Source organism: Pseudopodoces humilis, chromosome 25 (genome assembly GCF_049639895.1).
Source record: "Pseudopodoces humilis isolate 2021_Gansu_Grassland_sample_001 chromosome 25, ASM4963989v1, whole genome shotgun sequence".
NCBI classification, from domain to species: Eukaryota; Metazoa; Chordata; class Aves; order Passeriformes; family Paridae; genus Pseudopodoces; species Pseudopodoces humilis.
Window position 1 is genome coordinate 4,583,458 of NC_142224.1, and position 22,063 is coordinate 4,605,520.

Sequence of the window (22,063 nt, forward strand, 5' to 3'; positions counted from 1 at the left end):
GAATCATGGAATCACGGAATCATGGAATCACAGAACCATGGAATCACAGAACCATGGAATCACGGAATCATGGAATCATGGAATCACGGAATCATGGAATCATGGAATCACGGAATCATGGAATCACAGAACCATGGAATCACGGAATCATGGAATCATGGAATCACGGAATCATGGAATCATGGAATCACGGAATCACGGAATCACGGAATCATGGAATCACGGAATCATGGAATCACAGAACCATGGAATCACGGAATCATGGAATCATGGAATCACAGAACCATGGAATCATGGAATCACAGAACCATGGAATCATGGAATCACAGAACCATGGAATCACAGAACCATGGAATCATGGAATCACAGAACCATGGAATCACAGAACCATGGAATCATGGAATCACAGAACCATGGAATCACGGAATCACAGAATCATGGAATCACAGAACCATGAAATCACAGAATCATGGAATCATGGAATCACAGAACCATGGAATCACGGAATCACGGAATCATGGAATCACAGAACCATGGAATCACAGAACCATGGAATCACAGAACCATAGAATTATGGAATCACCAGGTTGGAAAAGACCTTCAAGATCGAGTCCAACCCAGCCCAAAAACCTCAACTAAACCACAGCACCGAGTGCCACATCCAGTCTGTTTTACACACATCCAGGGATGGTGACTCCACCACCTCCCCGGGCAGACCATTCCAACACTTTATCACCCTTTCTGTAAAAAACTTCTTCCTGACATCCAACCTAAACTTCCCTTGGCTCAGCCAACCTCCCCATCCCAGGAGCCGCCCAAACCCTCTCCACAGGGCTGTCCCATGGGGCACCCCACATCCCCCTGGAGCTGGGGTGCCCACCCTGGGCTGCTGGCAGTGCCCAGCTCCGCGGGTTCCAGGGTGGGGAGGGCAGATGCTGGCGGTGCCTGCAGCTATTCCCTTCCCCGTGGTTGTGTTTGAAGCGCTTCCCTATCGCCCTTTTTGTAAAAGCTTTGGCTTCCCCCCCATAGCCTCAACAGATGAAATCAAAGGGAAGTAGCTCTGCTTGGTGTAACCTGTTTTGATGGAGGAGATAAGCGGGGAACAAGTGTCTGACACAAACAAACAGACAGACAGGGGCAAGTCCCACCTCAGCGTTCTGTTGCATCAGATAGCAGGGCTTAGATAAACCACAAGAAGGGGGAGATCTCTGCCCCCGGGGCCGCAGGACCAGGGGCGACACTCGGCACTGCCAAGCCCCCACAGTTCCCATCAAAAAAATCAGTGCCGAGCTCTCGCTGGCATGGCTTTCATCAGTTTAAAAAAGATGAAAAGAGCTCCGAGCCAAGCAGAAAACTCGCTGCTCTTCATTACCCCCCATGGAGGCTCGCCTGGGAGCCCGGCCACGATGCCAAGGCTTGGAATCACGCAGGGAAAGGGGAAAAGGGCCCTAAAAGCAAAGGGATGATCCCTGATCAGCCTGCCCCGCATCTCCGGGGTGATGGGGAAGGCAAACCAACCCTCGTGGGAGCAACTGCCTGTTCCCCCCAACACACACGTGATTAAAAAAATTCAGAGCTGAAGTAAAGGAAGGATTAATATTCACAGGGCTTGGCAGTGAGAACCCTTAAAAATTATATATATTTTAAATAATAATTCGTAAAATGGCATAATTTCACTGTAACCGGGGGATTTGGGATCAAAAAACCACAAGTTTCTGGAGAATACATATATTTTTTTTTAAAAGCCCTGAAACATTTTCTATGAAATTGGTGTGGATGAAAAGGAAAAAAAAAAAAAGAAAAAAGCACTGAGCTCTCCAAACTACCTATGAAAAGTGAACGATTTTAACAATTTTCTCAAAAAAGAAAAACCCCCCACAATTATTTCAAACACTTTCAAAGTAAAACAATGCCCCAAATTACCCCGTTTTTTTTTCCTCTCTTCTAAACCTGGAATTGGCGGGGATATGAAAGGATGAGATTATGCTTCTGCTACTGACACTTCCCATCAGATCTTTAGGCATCAGCTTTAGATCAAGGGCTCGGTTTACAAAAGGATTTTGATACTTAATTCCCTCCTTTTTTCTTTTCCCAAGTTCTTGGAGCCAGCCCGCATCTTTTGGTGATGAGAAACCTCTGGGTACCTGCACCTAGGAGGATTTCTAGGTCTGGTATTGTTAATATGGTAAGAGTATTGTTAATTTTCCTTCCTTTGGGGGGGAACGAGCTTCCTGGGGAGCCGTGTGGATTCAGTAGGAAATGGGAAATTCAATTAATGAGTCATCAGAAAACACACGGAGCCCTTTCCCACATGAAGCAGGTAACCAAAACACGCCGCTATTTGGAGCTGCAGTAAATATTCCTCCAACAACGCGTGCAGGGGAGCACCAAAACTTCCCGGGAAGCTCGGCACAAAGAGAGTTTTGTTGTTTATAAACAGAAAGGGCTGAAAGAAGAGAGGAAACAACTCGGAGAGGGTTTGGGTGAGGAACCCTGAGCTGCACCTTGGACAGGTGAGTGAGAGGGTGATGCCACCCCCCAGGGTCCTACAAGGTGTCCCCAAGGCTGGCAGCCTCAGGAGGGGCTGTGATTGCTGCTGGGGACCCCCCAAAGAAGTTCCCAACCCTTTACAGTGTCACCTTTCCCAGGAGAACCCGGACAGACAAAAAAAAATCAACGGGACAGCCTCAGAAAAAAAAAAATAAAATAAATAATTTAAAAAGCGATTTAAACATGTTCTTTGTGGCACTCTTTGCAAATGAAGGCGATTTACTCGTCCTGATTTCCCTGCTTGATTTGAAGGCTCCGAGAGAGAACGCTGCCGCGAACATTTTTTGTTATTTTCAAACAAATTGACTTCACTGCTCTGCTTTCTCTTCTCAATTACCACTAAAAAGGGGCGCTGCAGCTCACGCTAATGGCTGTCTGGGATGCTTAAGCTGAAAAAAAAAAACCCCAAAACCCGTATTTTATCCAACCAAACGTGCTGCCAGCTTCTGCTTTAACACTTCTGACTCCAACAGCAGCAGCAGCAGCCAGAGCCTCCCACTGCATTTAATAACAGCCAATACCAGAATTAAATCCCCATTTTCCTTAATCTTGATTAATCCTGCCACCCCTCAATGAGCGCCAAATATTTCAGGGGGCTCCAGTTCCCAATTTAAGGCCCTGTAACAGCTCCCAGGGTGTTTTGGAGGAGATTTGGGTTGGGGATGTGTTTTGTTGCTCGTTTATCCCAAACTCCAACTTGGGGTGATTTGAGAGCCCCAAGCAGGAGCTGAGCTGGCCAAAGTCAATCAGAGTTCACGGATGTGAATAGAAGCAGATTTTATCTCTATTTTAGATTATGTCAAATAACCCATCTTAACAGCCAAGGGCACAGAGGATTTCTAAATCAAGGGGTGGGGTTAGTCCCTTTAAAACCTGGAATTCTATTGCTTACCCAAAATATCTTTTTTTTTTTCCTAAGTTATCTCAAATTTTATAATTCCTTGCAAAGTTTTCTCCTGCTCTTACACATCCCCTTGGCCCAAGCTTAGGGCTCTTGGTTACTCAGAGAATATTTGATTCTTCTACATTTTCTCCGCCGGTTGTTGTTTTGAAAGGTGTTGATTTGTAAGCCTATGGCACAGCTTTTAATAATCTCAATTTGCTGTACCTAGTGGGTGCTAAAACGATTTCTTATTGTTGCTCATTTGCCTAAAAAGGGATGTGACCACGGCCCCTGGGGAAATTACAGGGCTCAGGCCTTATATTCAAATCTCACTTCAGGCAGCCTGAAAACACAAACCTGATTTTTCGGGTGCCTGTTACACCTCGTGGTGGGCAAACCTGGCAGAAATCAGTGCTCCCACCATCACTGTCATCTTCAAAGGATCACCCTGGGCCTCAGCATTCCAGATCTGAGGGATGTGGAGGAGCTGGAGCCTGCACAGCCTCAGGTGTGAGGTGAGAAACCCAACCACTCCTCTCCATCCCTTCTTGCTGGAACTCCTCAGCTGGATTTGGTTATTCCCAAAGTCCCTCCCATTTCCCCCCCACACACACAGAGCCCGAAAAATGCTGTTTTCCCTAAGGAAAAGCTCCTGGCACAGCCCCTGGGTGATACAGAGCTAAGCTGAGTGCACCAGGACTGTTCCAAAGGCAGGACTGCTGTGGCAGAGGCGTGAGCTAATTTCCATGTCAAACCCACTGAGGACATCAGGGAGGCACTCAGGGATTCGCTGCAGTCACACACGAGGGATCTTGCATCGCCGATCAAGATACCAGCGCAATCCTAGCCCGGAGCGCATTCCTGATCAACTCCCAGGCTGCAAGAGCAGCAACAGGAGCCGAGAAAAAAGCACGGGGAGAAACTTCCAGCACCCACATTCCCTTTTATTTTTTTTTTTTTTCCCCTTAATTTTTCTTTTCTTTCCCCTCCCTCTCCTGCCCCTGCCACCCCAGGCCCTCCTTACCTGGCTCCACCTGGTCAGGTTCGTGCCGGGTATCTGTGGAATCTGCCGCATCCCCGCTCATCTTGATCTCTGGAAAAGGAGGCACAACTGATTTTAATAACAGGTCACAGTCCCAGGCAACAGGCACATGTGGCTTCCACTAAACAGCACAAATGAATGTGTGTAATTATAATAAACCATCAGACTTTCAAATTTCTGATTCCTCAACATCCAGGCACTAGAATATTCATCAGCTCTGAGGATGCACTTTCCCTCCTGTTGCTCTTTGCAGCCCCCTCACTCCTGTCCCCCCTCCCCAGTTTGCTGTGGGGTTTTCACCCTTCTCATCCTTCCTCAGCCACGGGATAAAGGGGTGGATTCAGCACTGGGAGCTGCCCAGCCCCGCTCAGGCTTCCCAAACCTGCCGTGGTGGTCTGGCTGTGACACATCCTCCCACACCTGGGGATCCCTCCAGCTTTCTCCCAGATCCCTTCCCTGTCCTTCGAGATGGCTCAAACTCAACTTGCATTTCCCACTGCCTCTACCTGCACTTTATTTCTGCTCTTCCCAGTCCCATGCAGGTGCTCACACCCCTCACAAGCCCCCCAGAAGCTGCCTTGCCCCAAAGCGTTGTCCCCAACCCCTCCAGCTCCCCCATCCTCACCCATGCCAAGGAATTTGTCATTTACCCTTGAAGTGATGACTGCCACCACACCCGGGGCCACTTTCTCCTTCGGGGACAGCTGCAAGGAAAGGTGGGAATGGTCAACATCACACCGGGCTGCTCATCTCCTCCTTAAAAGAGGCCAAGGACACAGAGGTGGGAGAAGGGGGGATATCTATTCAAATTCAGATGGACACCCCCTCAGCTTTTCCGCACTTTCCATGGGAATTTTAACTGTTTCCAGACTAGTTGGAGGGGAGAAAAAAAAAAAGAAAAAGAAAAGGTAAAAAATGAGATAATTTTTTATTATTGGAGTGATTTGCATGTGCTTCCTGCAGCCAATCCCGGCCACAGACTCTTCCCATTTGCATCGGGGAATAACAACAGCGGGGAAGCTGGGCCAGTGTTTGCTGTGGTTTTGCTGGGGTAGGGAAGGCAGGTGGAAGCCACCTAAAAGCATCATGCAAACCCTTTTCCTCTTCCCCATATCCACCTTTTGTTATTCCCAAACGGATGAGAGCAGCCCCGTTGGATTTTTATCCCCATTTCCCTCTTTTGCTCACACCAAAACAGGCAGGGCTTTGTGTGTGTGAGGGTTTTCTTCTCCCATATTCAAAGTTTCCCTCGTGTGCAAACAGCAGATAATCTGGTTTTTTGGCCAAGATTTCATAGCTTTGATCAAGTTGAAAGTCTGAAACTTTCTCCAGCAAATGAATAAAGGTAGAAAAAAAATCAGGATTTTATACCAGAGCGCAGAAACTTTCACATACATCAGAAACTTCCTTTCCTTAAATTATATTAAGGGGGAAAAAGAGGGAGAAAAGAGTTGTGGGATTTTTTTTTTTTCCCCTTCAAATAAACCCTCTGCAATTAAGAAATGAACGTTTAGTGGGGCTTCTAAGCATTTCTACTGCAGGAAGAGCAATTACCATCAGCTATAAACATCTTCTTGTCTTGTACCACTGCCAAGGGACCCTAACTTAGGCAATCTACAAAGCACAAAGTTTTGCTGGCTGCCAAAAAGTATTAAAAAAAAAAAAAAGGCAAGTTCTCATAAAATAGAGGAAGAAAAAAAAAATCTAAAAGCCTGCAGAAGTTTGGTGCTTGCTTTGGTGAGAAAGCTTGAAAGCTTGTTTAAAAAAAAAAAAATAAAATTGGGGAAAGAAAATATCTAATTCCTGGGAGAGCGAGAGCTGGAACAGTTCAGACTGAGCTGGGGAAGGGCAGACACAGAAGCAGAGCCTGAAAAGCTCTGTCCCTCCTGCAGGAGTGACCCCCACACCCCTCTGCCATTACAACTGGGCTGGGTGGGGAGGGAAGGAGGAGCTGCTGCTGCAATTTGATTGCATATCACATGTTATCCTCCAGGTAAATCCCCTCCTCCTGCAGCCCGGAGATAAGGAGATGCCCTGGGATTCCCATGCACAGGAATTTTATTTTCAGCGAGATTCAAATCCCTCTGGAGATGTGCACAAGTTATTGCAGTTTGAATGTCTTGTAGGGGGGGAAAAAAGAACAAAAAAGGAAAAATAATCAGGAAGAAAAGGAAAACTCTGCCTGCTGATCTGAGAGGTTTAAGGTTTAGGGCAGATGTTGTATCCCTGCAGACAGCAGTGCAGCACCAGCACCCTCCAAGGGATCCTTGGGAACAAGGAGCAGACACACAGAGCAATTACTTCCTAATCTAAATGTAGCCAACACCTTTTCATGGACACTCAATGCAAACCCAGCTTTGACCCCTGCTCCATCCTTAAAAACACCTTCAGACAGGGCAGGCTGCGAGTCCAGCTCCTTCCACACAGCTTTGCCAGCTTAGCAATACACACAGGACAATCAAGCTTGGAAAGAAAAACAACCAAAAACCTCTCTGGGAAAAATAACCCGGCTTAAGACTGCCTAACTCTTAACCACAGCCCTATTAGGAGCCGCCACTGCGGCCTGGGCCATATTAAAAATGTGCTGCTCTGCCCCAGCTCCCAAACAGAGCTGGGGTAGGGGCAGGCTGGGTGGTTCAGCCAGACCAAAGGAGCTCTGCCAGTGCAGACACTTCTCCGGGGATATATCTGCATCTCTATTTTTGCCGAAACAAACGGTGTCAGCAAATAAAGCCTTTCCCAAGCCCTCATTCCCCGTAGCTGTTCAGGCATGGGCGAAGGGTGAACCAGCCTGATGGCTTTCAAAGTGGAATCCGATCGTGGAGGAGGGGGGAGCTTGGCTTGGCGGGGAGCATCACCTGGAGCGTTCTGGGATTTAGGTGCCTGAGCCCCTCTGGAGGCTGCAGGGAGGTGAAATATCCAAAATGCCCGGGGAGGGGGTGGTGGCAGCCACCAGGGAAGTGTCTCAGCAAAGAGGAGAGTGTGTGGAGCCTGGGCAGCCCCCCTGGGGGCTGTGTCTTCTCCTAAAATCATCAAAGTTGGAAAAGACCTCCAAGACAAAGGCTGGGGTTAAAGCTGAGCACAGCTCTGCTAGCAGCTTGTTACAGAGGGGCCTCAAAGCTGCTCAGGGACCCCAAAACTGAACAGATGTTGTACAGGGGTAAAAAAAACCCCTCCCACCTGTGCTGGGCTCCTTTCCCTGCAAAGAGACTCCTTAAAGCTCCGGCCTTTCTGACAGCACGAGGGGATGGTTCAGGGGAGTGGAAGTGCTGCGTGCACCCACAGCTCCAAATCCAGCCTGGGAGCGATGCCACTGCCTCTGACAGAGGGCACAGTATCGATCTGGGGAATCTTCTCATGAAGAAAGAGTCGCCCACAAGCCCGGCAGATGGGTGGATGGGTGGATTGGAGCCTGCGGGGGACGCGTCCCCAAGAGACACCAACACAAGCACACCCAGAGCAGGTGCTCCGACCAGTCCTCACACCCCGAGCCAAGACCACGAGCCTCCCTCCTCCCCTCGTGGCCAGGGCTCCCCAGCCCACTCAGGCTGGCCACAGAGGCATCCCAGAGCCGTGGAGAGGTTGGGATACAGCTGTGGAGCAAAGGCTTTGCCCACCCGTGCCGCTGACACCGGGTGAGGTGGTGCCATTGCTGCACCTTGCCCTGCAGGCCTGTCTGCGAGCCCACGGGCACTCAGGGCTTGTGGAGGGGCTACCAGCCCCCAGGCGTCCCCTGACCAGCAGGGCTCCCACAGGGCTATCCCAGGGAATGAGCCCGGCACAGACTGATGGATGCATCCTCCCCTCCAGCAGAGCGTTTTGTGCCACACAAAGCCCAGGACAAAAGTCACTAACGGGGCACGTGGCTCCTGTATCCCAAAATCCCACTGCCAGGACACGGCTGTCGGGATCTGGCTGCCAGCACCCTGCTCCAGTTCCAGCGTCACCCACCGATGTGCTCCTGCCCCTGGGCTGAGCCCAGGCAGCTCGGGCAGGGTGAGCCGGGGCTCAGCACGGCTCCAGGGGATTTGGCAGGGATTGCTCTGGTTCCGGGGGGCTGCTCGGAGGGGGTGTGAGAGCCCCTGAGCTGCACCTCTGGATCAGACCCCTGGAAGGAGTTCCCGAGTATCGCTGTTCATTCATTCCTGACTCAACCCAGCCTCCCTCAGCTCCCTCCTCATTCATTTCTCCCTCCTTTTCCCTCTTTGTCGCCAACTTTTCTCCTTTCAGCCCGTGTCCCATCTCTCTCTCACACACCTCCCTCCACCCTTGCCGCATCCTTCCGTGGATTTATCCCTTCTCCCTCCTCCCAGCTTTATCCCAATGACAGGACGCACAGGTCAGGCACTAAACACTCATTTTCCAGGCACCCGCTCTCCCTGAGCCCCGCTGGGGCTGGCAGAGGCAGCGCTGCTCCCACATTGTGGGCACGGCTTGGCAGCCCCCAAAACAGATCAGGGCAGCATCCATCCCCCGGCAGGAATGCGGGCACTTCACCAGGCGCCCCAGCGGGAGAAAAGAGGAGGGAAAGGAGTGGGGAAAGGTCACGGCAATCAGAGCAAGCCCCATTTCCTGGCCGAGCCCACGGCCCCGGCTCCGCGGTGCGCTCCGTGCCCTTTACCTGCGTGCACGGACTCCAGGTTCACCATCCTGCCGGCGGGGGGAAATCCGCGGTGTGCCCAGCCTCCTGCCGTCAGCCCCAGGTTGCCAGGGGCTGCCAGTTTGCCCTCCCTCCTCTGCCACCCGCTGCCTCTCGAAGCGGCCGTGGGTCCGCTGCCGAAGGGACCTAGAGCTCCATTGCCTGTTGCCATGCAGGGCCAGGTGAGCATGCGGCGCGGTGCCACGCCTCGCCCCACCTCCGGCTCCCTCGGGTGCCCTGACACCCAGCAGCTTGGCGTCAGGCCCATGCAAACGCTGCCATTTGCATATTAGTAACTCGGGAATGGATGAGTCCCTGCAGCGCTGCCAGGCTGCGGGGTGGGGTGGGAAGGAGGGCAGGAAGGAAGGCGCTGCGCTCCGCCCGCCCTCGGCCCCGCTCGGGCAGCACCCGCAGCACCTGCCCCGAAGCCCCGCTGTCCCCCCTTTCGGCCCTGAGCAGCTCCGGCCGGGCAGCACCCCCAGGGAAGGTGTTGGGGTGATGGAAGGACGCGTTTGGGTCGCCCCGATAACCCTCGTGGCCCTGGGGCTGTGTCCTCTCCGTCTGAGCTGAACCTCGGTGCGGAACGAAACAGCGCCAAAAGGAAAGTGAAAAGCATCCAAGGAACCTGTCTTGGCTGGCGACAAAGAGCAGGGTCAGGGCTGGCACACGGACACCCTGCTTCACCTCTGTCCCCTAAGGAGAGAAGTGACAGCCAGCCTCTTCCTCCTCATGCCTGCTGTTCCAAGCTGCAGTATTTACCAACTTCCAGGGAAGCCAGGCAAGAAAAAAATCCCCTAACGCTGGCTTCTGCAGAAAGCGGCCAGAGGCCAGAGCCTCAGCCCACACTCCGTGCTGTGACAGGGACCGAGCCACCCCGACGGAGCCGGGCTGCTGCTCCCTGTCCCTGCCATGTGCCACCCTGGTGACCCCAGCAGCCCTGGGGACACCCGTGTGACAGGGCCGAGCTCCAGCGCCGCTCCGAGCCCTGCTGAAAGCGTTAACGCTCAATTAGTAGCTGCCAGGTACGAGCTATCACACATTCATCTCTCCCTGGGTAATTCACGTTCCAGGGCTCTCGGCTTTCCCACATGCCGCTCTCCCTCCCTGGAAAGACAGGTTTCTCCGAAGGGATGGGTGGGCGGGCAGGATCTCCAGCCTCACCTCCAACCCAGTCCGGAGCGCTGGGGCTGGAGCTGCCCGCGGCATGGGCAGGGGGGACATCCCCGGGACACGGCAGGAGAGGGCGGAGGAGCTCAAGGAAACTCATAAATAGAAAAAGTGGAGGGAAGCTGGGGGTTCTCGGGTCAGACTGACATTTATTTCCAGGGATGGGGCGATTTCAGCCTTCAGGAAGCGGTGAGGTGGCACCAGCACCGGGTGCTTGGCAGGGGCAGCTCCCGTGGAGCTCCTGGAGGGGCTGGACTCCTGCCCGTCCAGCCACTCAGGCCCTGAGCCCTGAGGCGTTCCTGGGCAGCTGCCGCCCTCTTTTCGAGTGTTTTTCTCTGGGTTTTCCCCATCCTGAAGGCTGACGTGATCAGATGCCTTCACTGCGTCAAACGGGAATTTATTTGCTGGTGGCTCCCAGCCAGCTTGAGAGGCTGGCGACCACGGGAGCTCTCCTTCCCCCACATTAGAGCACCTTTTGTTCACCAAGCAGGAGTTTCTCGGCTCTCTCTGCTCCTCCTGGCACGTTTCCCGTACTCCAGAGCCGACCAGGAAGGCGGCTCTGCCGGCTGGCATCTCCAGCCGGACAGGAATCCCGGGCATCCTCTGGGCAGGGATGCTGTCCCGGCCACGGGCAGGGCACCAGTGCCCTCTCCTGGCCCCAGACACAGCTGGGAATGGCTTTTTTTTCTGGCTGTTATTTTGTGCTCAACGAACCAGCGGGAAAAATTGAATATTTAGGTGGTTTTCTCACCAAATAGCTGCGCCAGCCAAGCCCATCCCCGTGGGTGCCCTGAGCTTTGTTGATGTGCAGGAGAGAACACTTTTGAAAAACATGGATGATGGATGAGAGCATCACCACTTCTTTCTGCTGTGAAAATGAGATTATCAGGCAAGGCAGGATTGGTTTTACTCTGATCACTGCTAAAATCACTCCCAGACACCACCAAACGCGCTGTTTTGGCTTTTTTTGGACTCTCCTCCCTCACTGCAGGCACCGCGTTCTTCCTCTCCAGCTGCCGAGGTTCCTTCCCCTCTTGGAGGGAGATGAGCTCTGCAGGCAGAGCTCTGATTTACGGGAGACGGCCCTGGGATGGGACCTGCAAGCACAAACTGCAGGGAGACGCTACAAAAATCCCCAGTGTTCTCCTCCGGCAGGGCTGGGGACGTGGTGTGATCCTGCAGGGATGGACTGGACCACGAGCATCCCTGTCCTGGCATCCCGACATCATCCCGACATCATCCCGACATCATCCCGACATCATCCCGACATCCCGAGCCCGGCCGGGCACAGCCGCGCTCCGCCAGCACCTACTGCTGGAGGCCGGGGAACTGCACCGGCCACTCCAGAGCCTCGGAATTACAAACCAAACCCGTGGAGGCTCGCTGGGATGTGTCCAGAGCGAGCCCGTGGCCATCCCAACATCCCTGTGCAGGCGGCAGCACTGGGAATGGGCTGCAGGCCCTGGGATCCAACCCCATCCTGCTCACAGCCCACCTGCCCCAGAGCTGGGTTTAACCCCAGTAACAGGGACAAAAACCCACCGTGTCCCGCTGCAGCAGGAGCCGGGACAGCCGAGAACAAATCCCCGTTCCCCCTTCCCCGGAAAAGGGTGAATTGTTGGCGGGCGAGGCGGAGAAATGCTGGAAGCGCTCGCCCCATCCCTGCATTCTCCACACTAGAGGGAATCAGAGCTCCACGTTTCTCCCTCCAGCAGCCACCGGCAGCTCTGGGCTGGCCCCAAAGTGCCGCCCTCACCAGCTGGAGCTGCACGGGAATTCAGCAGGAATATTTCACCGCACTCAGGGACCACTGGGCGAGAGGAGCAGCCCCCAGCCCCCAGCCCCTGCTTGTACTGATGGGTTTATCCAGCACAGCTCGAGCTCAAAGCTCCCACAACTGCCTGGGATGAGCCAAACCTGTCTCCCCACAGAGGGGCTGGAAGGATGGGGTGTTTGAGGTGCAGCATCACAATGCTGAGTCAAAAATTCCTGGATGTTCTCCCCAAATCCATGGCTCTTCACCAGGGGCAGGTTTGAGACTTACCCATAAAGGAACAAACCTGAATTCACACACAGAGTATCAGGCACAGAGAAACTTTTAGGCCAAGGATGCTTTAAAAAATCAGTTTATTTTACCTTACAAATGATAAATAATTTGTTTAAAAAAAAATTCATTTCAAGTGTGTTTTACTTCATGTTCCAATATTAAAATACCTTTCCCTTCTCCCCCCACCCCCTTAAGTGATTGATACAAAAATAATTGTGACCTAATTTTTTTTTTCCTCTTTCACAAAAATTCCTGTATTTTAGGCAAAAAGGCACATTGTGAAGGCTTTTCACCAGGAGGCACAGGAGGTTCCTAAAGACCCCAAGAGCTTCTCTCCCCTCTGTGCTTGTCCTAATTTGAGTGGAAGAGGACACAGAACCAAGCAGCACTTCCAGCGCTTTTTGTCTGATCCCTCCAGGAATATTCCAGAGCCAAGGACAACTTCAGTGTCATCCTTGTTTAACATATGGGGGGAACCAAGGCACAGCAAAGCAGTACAGTTATTTAAGAGCTTCTTGTGAATAGCTGGCAGAGCAGGACGTAAAACTGGACGTGGATGTAGAATCCTGTCTTCTTCAAAACCCACCTGGCATCCTCCTCTCCCCCTGCAACCACAGGGTCAGGCTGGTAGTCATGAGTCTCTAGATGTTTCTTTCTTAGTGGAACAGTCACAAGACCAACACAAAAAGTTGGGCCTTCACTAGTCTAGATAGGGATTAATTCAAGCCCTAATTACCAGCCCTTTAAGGGCACAGGATGCTGGGCTATATCCCCCAGTGTATCTTCCATCCACGGGGGGATATAACAGCCAGTCAGGCACTAGGAAAAGCTACAGGCAGGCTCTTGCTTTGGGTGGGCTTCAAACCTTCCTTCAGGGGGTGTGGTCCCAAAATTCAGCTGTTTCCCCGTGGTTGTGTCACCAGGAGGTGGTGAAGGCAGAAAAGGGGGTTCTTCAGTGGCAGACATGTTTGGCAACCCAGGTCAGCAAGATCCTTGCCCTGCCCGCTCAGCTCGAGGCTGGAAAGCGCCCCTTTGAGCTCCAGAGCAGGGCAGCACACCCCTTTCCCTGTGCTTCACCCCAAAACTTGCATCTCCTGCTCCAGGGAGCCAGAGCATCATCACCCTGCCAGCTGAGCCTGCTTGTCACAGCACGGGGCAGCGTCACAGGAGGAAAGGCACACACACAGAGCACAAGGCACCACTGTGAACAGCATTCCTTCTTCAGAGCAGCCAGCCCCCTGCCGGGGCAGAGGAGCCACCCCTGGGAAGTCTGGCCTGGCTCTAGGTTTCCTCATCCCAGAGGCAGAGCTGCTTTTGAGGCACGTAGTAGTCGAAGGTGTAGCCCTTCTGGCAGCTGCGGATGCCGCACTTGTAGGAGGACACCTTGCCGCCGGCATCGCGGCTCCTGCAGTACTTGAGCATGCAGGGGTACCACTCGATGCTCAGCGAGTAGCTGCAGATGCAGGGCTTCCAGCGGTCCAGGCACAGCCGGCAGCGCTGCAGCTCTGGCAGGTCCGAGCCCTGCGGCAGCACCTCGAACATGGAGCCGTCCACCCCTGCGGGAGCAAGCACAGACACAGCTCGGCACCGAGGGAAGACAAAGGAGAGAGCCACCAAAACCGACCCCACACGGCCCCCAGGCTGAGGAGGAGGATGGACAGAGCTTTTCCAGGGGCTGTTGGCGCTCAAATCTGAATGGGAACCGCAGGAGAAATACAAAAGCCCGAGGAAAACAAGGTCCAGCAGAGCCCTGTGGCAGTACCTCAAACGTGGAGCTGCCCACCCCTGTGGGAACAAGCACAGACAGCTCAGGGTGGAGCAGCCAGAGGGGAGAGCCACCAAAGCCAGCAATGCTATCCCCACACAGCCCCCAGCTGAGGAACAGGCTGGAGAGAGGCTTCCAAGGATTTAAATCTGAATGGGAAACACAGGAGAACAAAAGGAAAGCAAGGTCCAGCACCTCGAGCAGACATCCCTCAGGGTGCTGCCATGAGATAAAGCCAAAGGAAACAGCCACCAAAGATACTCTGGTATCTCTGCACAGTCCCCAGGTCAAGGAGGAGGTTGGACAGAGCATCTCTAGGGACTTAAACCTGAATAGGAGCCACAGGAGAACAAAAGGCCCCGGGGGAGAGTAAGCCAGAAGACACAAAGCCAACATCTTTCCTCTGGGCGGTGGAGCAGGTGAAAGGTTAAATCCCAAATTAGGTTCACTGGGGGAGCGCCAGCAGGAGGAAAGAGATCTGCTAACACACACTGCTGCAGGGTGACACACGTGCCTCAGAGCCAAAACAGTCAGTGCTGATCCCCAGAAACCCGGCAGGAGCCATCCCAGCACCATGCCAGCCCACTGACAGGAGCAGGGAACTCACCTTTCTCCAGCCAGAACTTGACATCCTCCTCGCGGGTGTAAATGGCCTCCCTGGCCTCTGCGCACACGTTGTGGATGTGGGAGCTCAGCTGGGCTGCCTTGCTGAAGTTCACAGCCACGTCCATGCTGAGATGCTCCAGACCTCGCACCTCCTCTGCCTGCCTCACTGTCCGGGGGTTTTTCTGCAGAGGAAATCATCAGAACTTCAATCCTGGGTGCATCTTATTCCTTTTACAGCACATTGTGATATGGTGCCAACAGCAGATGTGAGAACAGATGTGCACCTGCACCCTGCCTGGGTGAGAGGCACTTTAAAATAACCTGTTGATACTGAAACCACCACATTTTACCACTGCCTGTGGTGGTTTCTCCATGTTTTGTCCTGATAAATGGTCCCAGATCAGCACTGGCTTCATTTGGGCCGGGATTTTCACAGCCACTCCTGACACAAATTAGGCTGAACTAAATCACGACACAAACGAGACTCAACTAAATCTCAAATGCTTTACTAGAACAGGATCAATACCGCTGATGAACTCAGTTTCACACCAAATCCCTCAAGCAGGAGGGGTGGTCAGAGGTGGGTTGAAGAGCTGAGCAGCCAGGCAGCTGCCTGGGAATGGGAATCCAGGCAGGATAACTTGAGAATTCCTGGCTGGATGGGAGGATGGATCCCGTACCTGCCGCAGCTTTGCCATCGACTCGCTGGGGATGATCTCGTTGCGGTGCAGCCGGGTCACAAAGCAGAGAGCCTGGAACTGGCTCTGGCCCCTCTCCAGCTCCCCGAGGATTAAGGCACGGAAGATCTTCACCTCCTGACACAGAGAGAAATAACAAGAGTGAGAGCTGCAAATCTTTGGCATCAGTGAGGTGAATTGAGAGGTTGGGGTCAAAGAGAAAGGCTCCTGCCCAGAAACAAAGCCAAAGGTCTCATACTTGTGCTGCCTGAGCACAGGAGTGTGATCCCAGCTCCAGTGCCACCCCAAAGCCTGCAGCAGAATCCCTGGTGCCTGCAGAGAATGGAAGGGTTTTTCACAGTCCCACTGTGGCAAGGACAAATTGCTGCCAGCTCACATCCCACATCCAACAGCTGAGGGTTTCTGTGCTTTCCCAAGAAGGGAAGCAGAGCTCCAAGGAGCCTCGTTTGGTTTTCTTGAGCAAATATCACACAGCCATTATCTTCATGCCTTACTGAGTAAGCAGCCCCAGATTTCCTCTGCTGCCTTCCCTCGCTTCTTGACAAGTGGCATAGTGGAGAAAAAGTTACTCATCCCTGAAGGTGTGGAACAGAAGTGAAAATGAAATTGTTAAAGGCAGAAGGAGCCATTATGATCAGCTGCAGCTGACTTCCTTTTCTGTCCAGGTCACTAATTTTGTCATTTTATATGACATGGATCACAGTCCTTTCCAGAACTGGCTTGGAAATCAGTCACAGTTACTTCATGTAGAGTCACAGAATTCCTTGGTCAACAGCAAAGCCTCCCTGTGTCCTGCTCTGGCACCAAACCCTGAATTCTTGCAGGGATCAATCCCTGCCTCTGGCTTCTGGGGCAGATTCCTCTGTGGGAATCCGCCACCCCTCGGTGCCAGCCCATCCCACTCCAAGGGTTAAGCAGGACTGGAACAGGGAGAGCAATCCCAGCCTTTGGCACCTCCTGCAGCCAAACCTCTCCCCAGAGAGCTGGGCAGCTCCTGGTGGCAGGAGAGCAGCAGGCAGAGCTGTGAGAGAGACCCCTCTCCTCCTGAGCTGCTCCTTGCCTCTCTCTGCCCCAGAAAGGAACATTTCTCTTTCCCAGCTGAGCTTTCCTGAGCTCACAGAGCCCACTATTTATTTCCTGCCTTCTCTTCCGTGGCCAGAAGGAAAACGGGAATGCCATTCCGTGCACATCTGGACAGCTGCAAGAATAGCATTCCCACCACCAGGATGGGAGAAATCATCTTGCTGGTGCAATTGTTGACTGTACAACAAGGAGCAGGGCATGGAGGAGGCTTGAGAAAAAAGAGACTCCAAAAATCCTTGTGAAATTGCTATGGAATCATTACCTTTTTTTGAGAGAGAGAGATTTAATGGGGAGATGTCCCACTGAGGCACTGGCACCACTGGAACAACACACATTCCCCATCCACATTTGGTCCAGCTGCCTTCCAGCTTCCAGCTGGGAGCTCCCACAGCATGCAGGGCCCATGGATGAGCAGACTAAAACCAGGAACTGACTCTGGCATATTCCTCAGCTGCAGATTTAATTCTAATTCCCTTTGAACAGTCTGGGAAAAGCAAGCAGGGATAGCCACGTTTTGCATTCAGGCCGAAATCTCCTCCACAGGCAGGAGGAGATTAAAAACAGTGCAGCACTTCCCAGGTTGGAGGCAATTTTTGTAAAATGAGAACGTGCTGAGCAGCTGATTAATCCTCCTGATCCGTCTGTTTAAGAATTAGCCTTCAGCCAGCCGGCCCTTTCCTCCTCAGGGCTGATGCAGACAAGGAATTCACAACTCCCTGTGCCCAAACTCCAGGTGCCAGGGATTTCCAGAGCATTTGTTGACACCAAGGGAGATGCACTGAGACAGGCAGGAATGGGCTGGGTTGCCAGCATTGAAATAGATTTTAAAAAGCTGTTTTTTCAAGGATCTGGCTCCTGTAGCACGAGTTGTCCTGAGGGGAGAAATCCCACCTTTACCTCCGAGCAAAACCAAAGTGGACCTTGCAGCGACCACTCTGTCCTGAGCAAAATCAGATTCTTCTCTTCCCTGCTCCATCCCAAATCCTTGCTCTTGCTTGGCTTTGACCCAGCTCTCCAGCAACCCCAGGTGGAGCAGGAACCAAACCATGCTGCTTAGAAAAGATCCCACAGGGCAAGAGGCACCAAAACTTCTCCCCCTCGGAGAGCACCTTCCCCTGCCCGGCCTCCTCACCTCCTTCCCGGCAGGAAAAGCAGTGGATCAGTGCCAAGGTGGGTTCCCAGCCAAGGCAGCAAACAGCACCTTTACCTCTGGCTTCCTGCAGAATTTCCCAGCAGGGAACAAGTCCCAGCAGAGCAGAGCAGAGCGGGGACTCTCCGGATGAACTCAGGCCGGGGGCGTGGGGAATCCTCAGCCCTGAGTGGGAGCAGTGACAGCTGGGCTTTGCCTTTGGGTGACAAACACTCCAGGGAACAACCAGCCCTGCAGCAAGACCACAGCAGCTCCTCATGGCAGCACAAAATCAGCGTTCCCAGCTCTCAAAATCCCGGGGCTGCCCGTCCCTACCAAAGGCATTTCCAAAGAGGAGCAGGGAAATCATCCAACTTCTTCCCTCCTCACCCTGTCCTCAGCCAGAGGCTGTCATCTGGGGGGTGAGAGCAGCTCAGCCCCCCTGGCTGGGGTTTATTCCAGCAGGGATTTACAAGCCTGTGTGGTCCAGCTCCCAGCCCAGCAACGTTTCCAACGCTGAGTGGAGCAAACCAGTTCCCAGGGAAATAAATCATTTCAGTGCCTTCCTCCCTGCAGCCCATTCAGCTCTCCTGCCAAATTTCTCTCCCCTAAGGACATCAGTGCTGCTGTGGGGACCCGGTTTTGTCTTTGCAGTGGCACAGGAGAATGTGCTGCTGGGGACATGGGGTGACACCAGCACTGCTGGGCCCAATTCTGCACTCTGTCAGCAGCCTTTGCCCCGGGGAATGAGCACAGCTGGCCAGAATTCCATCAGTTTGCACAGCACAGGGAACTTGGTGTTGCATCCACACTGGAGGTCCAGCCAGCTGAGCTCCTCTGAATGGGTGGGGATTATAGTTTTTAACCCCTCTGTCTCTGGAAATGGCTGGGATGGAGAATTTGGCTGTGCTGCTTCTTATATTCGGGTATCTATAAAGGCAAATCAAGGATCTGCTGGGATAGGAGGAATAAAAAGCATTTTCTGAGCACTAAGTAAGTTTTAATGAGTTTTAATGAGCCCTCCCAAAGACTCCTGAATGTCCCTCATTTCCTACGCTTGGTATCTGTTCTGAGAAGAATCTGCTCTCCAAACCACACAGATAAAATCTGGGGTCAGACGCTTTCCTGTGTCACCTGGTGATTTGTCACCTAACACGTGGCATGAGGAAATTCTGACACCACCCCCCCCAAAACACCACACAATGTTTTATCCAGCTGCATCAACACCGAAAGGACTGGCAGTACAAGGGTTAAAACACTACTTCCTGCCTTGTGTTTCCAAGCCCAACTTTTCCAGCAATCAAAAGGGAAGAGAAATTTCTCTCTATCTTTGTGCTGACCTTGAAATAAACCCACCCACTTTGTTCTCAGGCCGTGTTTAACAACTGGCAACATCTCTCCCTTCCGATCAGACCCAACATTCAGGCTTGCTGAGCCCCCTCATTATTTTTTTTTGCAATACATTTTATGCCTGAGCACAGAAAAAGAAGAGTTTTCATTCCCTTCTTTCAAACTACAAGAAAAGAAAGGGTCACCCCTGCTCTGCCCAAGAAACACCGAGTCCCAGTTTGAACTGGCACTGAGCAGTTTGTGCTGCACCGAAGAGGAAATATAACCTGGTGTGCTCTGAGGACACAGCTCCCCCAGGTCCAGCTCTGGAGGGAAGGCAGGGATGGAAGAGCAATGAAATTCCCTGTGGAAGCCCCAGGCACTGCTCAAGTCCCACCAGTGTCAGAGCAAAGCAACGAACAATGATCTCATTTAGCTCCTTTCTTCTCCAGCCCCTGGTCTGGCAACCACAAATTGCCAGCAGAGAAAAAAGAAAAAAATAATAAAAAAAAATAGTAAATAAACCCCTGATTTTGGACAAACCCCCTGCAGTTTGAGCCAGAGGAGTGGAAAAATCATTTGTGGAAAAAACCCTAGCATCCTGGCCACATCATCAGGCTCAAGAGCAGCAGATCAACAACCCCAGCTGCTCTTGGGAACACTCAGAACCCCACGACCTTCAGTGTTGTGTAATTTCGGGGAGAGGAGCAGCAGGGCAGAGCAGGGAACTGTGTGGGTGCAGCTGGGGCAGGTCAGAGGGGGAAGCCCGGCCAGGCTGCTGCCTGCTCACACATTACTCACCTCACCACAAAGCCAGCTAGCTCCCTGCTCCTTTCTGGTTCCCTGGCTTTTCCCAGCTATTTTCCAGCAAATCCATGGAGCAGAGAGAGTCAGGCCCCAGCTGCCCTAAAACTGAGGATCGGGAATGCACTTCTGCAAGCCGGATGCTTGCAAAGCCCTCCAGGGACCATCACTTCCACCAGGGGCTGTGGAGCTCAGGATTTAATCTATGGACTCAAAACACCTCCAGAGAACCCCAACCCAGAAGAAACTCAGCTCTAATAAGGATGGGAGGGAGAGAAGATGTAACACACACTCAGTCGGGTTTGTGGGTGAGCTCTGAGCTCTCAGGAAGAGCTGAAGCAAGTGGAAAATGCTGAAAAAAATCACCAGCTCAGCACAGGTCATGTCCCAGGTTCCCAAAGGACCTGCCTAGAGTGAGTTTGGATTTCCCTCGCCTGGGAATGTGCAAGTTTGCAATTATTTAATGTTTTCTTTAATAGGAGTCACAGGGCTGCTTCCCTGCACGTGTGCTGGAGTATTTGAAACATGCCACCACTTCCAAAATCACCACGGCTTCTGCTGGCACCTCAGAGAGGAAAAGGGACATCTGAGGGGCTGGCTGGCTGAGATTAAATGGGGAAGAGGCACCAGAACAATTCCTGGCAAAAAGGCTCCAAGGTTCACAGCAGGCTGGGACACAACACCTTCCCAGCTCATGGCTCTGGGCTTCCTCCTCTGCAAAGCAAAGTCCACCTGAGCAAACAGCCGGGATGAGGGGTTGGAATGAGATAACACCACCGTGCCACCCTGGGCAAACTGCTCTTCCCTGGGCAGCGGGAAGTTCCCTGCATCCAGCCAGGACTGACATCTCCATGCCCACGGGATCTGTGGGATTTGGGGCTTCAGCTCAGCAGCATCAGCTCCCTGCACTGCGGGCAGTGTACAGCAGGGCTGGGGCACTCAAACCCCGCTGCCCCTCAAACACACCCCACACGAGCAGGATCCCACCTAAGGGATTAACTGTACCCCACGGCATCCGAGAGAGCTATCCCAGAGCCACAGCAGGGCGTGGACAGCCCCACACCGGAGCCAGGAGCCCGAAATCTCCCCAGCCCAGCCTCTCCTGCCCTGACCCCGCTCCGTGCCTGGCTGTGCTGAGCCTGCCTCGCCAAACTGAGAGGAGCTGTGCAAAACCGTGCTGCTCACAGCTCAGCCAGGAGCATCAGAGCTGCCTCAACTGGGAAACGGCTGTCCAGCCCCGCTGGGATCCTGTAGCAGCTGTTTCCAGCCTGGAGGCACAGGTGGGACACCGGTGGGGACAGCCAGCCTGGTGAGCTGTCCTGGAGCTGTGCCGGAGAGCTTGGGCAAAGCCCCGGACGGTGCGAGAGGATGGATGGACTTTTCCTTGTGCGTTCCTTCCATGCCTCTGAAATCTGGCTCCGGGACCCGCAGAAAGGATTCTCCAGCTTCCGAGTTGGGATGGACTCGGGTCTGGAAGGAGGACGGGAAGGATCGCCACCCTCAGCGCTCACCCCACACGTACAGAGTGCACAAAGAGCCCTGACCAGATCCTCCCGCGAGGTGCCAGGGGCCAGCGCTCCCATCCCGCAGCCTTCACCCTCCTCCAGCCCCGCCGGGAATCGCGGCGGGACCCCGCGGCACCGGGGGATGCTCTCGTTCCTATCCGAAACCCCGGGAGATGCTCTTCCAGTCCCGTTCCTATCCGAAACCCCCGGAGATGCTCTCCCAGTCCCGTTCCTATCCGAAATCCCCGGGAATGCTCCCCTTGCTCCACCCATGCCCAAACCCCCGGGGATGCTCTTCCCGCTCCGTACCGGTCTGAACACTCCGGGGATGCTCTCCCCAGCTCGCTCCCTGCCCGAACCCCCGGGGATGCTCTCCCCCGCCCCGTACCTGTCTGAAATCCGCCGTGAGCGTGACGAGGGCGCCGTCGGCCGCCCTTAGCTCCAGGCTGACGCAGTCGGCCCCGCTGTCGGCCTGCAGGCTCTCCTCCGTCACCTGCCCGCCGGGCAGCCGCACCCGCACCCGCAGCTCTGCCCGCGCCGCGGGGCCGGGCAGCGGGGGCAGCGCCAGCCACAGCAGCGGGGGCGGCGCCGGCAGCCGCGGCCCCGGGCCGCGCATCCCCCCGAGCCCCGGGCCCCGGCCGGGGCGCGCGTGGGGCGGGGGGCGCGGGCGGAGCGCGGAAGGCGGCGGGGGAAGGCGGCCCCGCCGCGCCCCCGGCCCCGCGGGGGTGGCTCCCTCGCCCGGCTCATTCAGAGCCCGCTCGCTCCGTCCCTCCCTCCCTCCCTCCCCGCGCCGGCTCTGCCCGCGCCCCCCGCCCG

General features: G+C 53.8%; 2 protein-coding genes across 3 annotated transcripts in view; both read right to left on the reverse strand.

Annotated features, from left to right (window-relative positions):
- Positions 1-9,382, reverse strand: part of POU2F3 (POU class 2 homeobox 3) — a 38,809-nt gene extending 29,427 nt beyond the window's left edge. Inside the window, exons 1-3 of one of the 2 annotated variants that reach the window (XM_005528481.3) lie at positions 9,097-9,382; positions 5,126-5,179; positions 4,458-4,526 (exon numbers count right to left, since the gene is read on the reverse strand). In XM_005528481.3, coding sequence (XP_005528538.2) covers positions 4,458-4,526; positions 5,126-5,179; positions 9,097-9,382 — 409 coding nt within the window. The remainder of the gene's footprint in view (positions 1-4,457; positions 4,527-5,125; positions 5,180-9,096) is intronic. The other variant, XM_088066807.1, reaches the window with a different exon arrangement.
- A 3,009-nt stretch (positions 9,383-12,391) lies between these two features.
- OAF (out at first homolog) lies at positions 12,392-21,863 on the reverse strand. Its single transcript, XM_005528482.3, has 4 exons — positions 21,636-21,863; positions 15,380-15,514; positions 14,701-14,881; positions 12,392-13,884 (listed from the first exon to the last, which is right to left on the reverse strand). Exons 1-4 carry the CDS (start codon positions 21,861-21,863, stop codon positions 13,610-13,612), a joined length of 819 nt encoding a protein of 272 aa, XP_005528539.2. The 3' UTR covers positions 12,392-13,609.
- Positions 21,864-22,063: the final 200 nt, after the last annotated feature.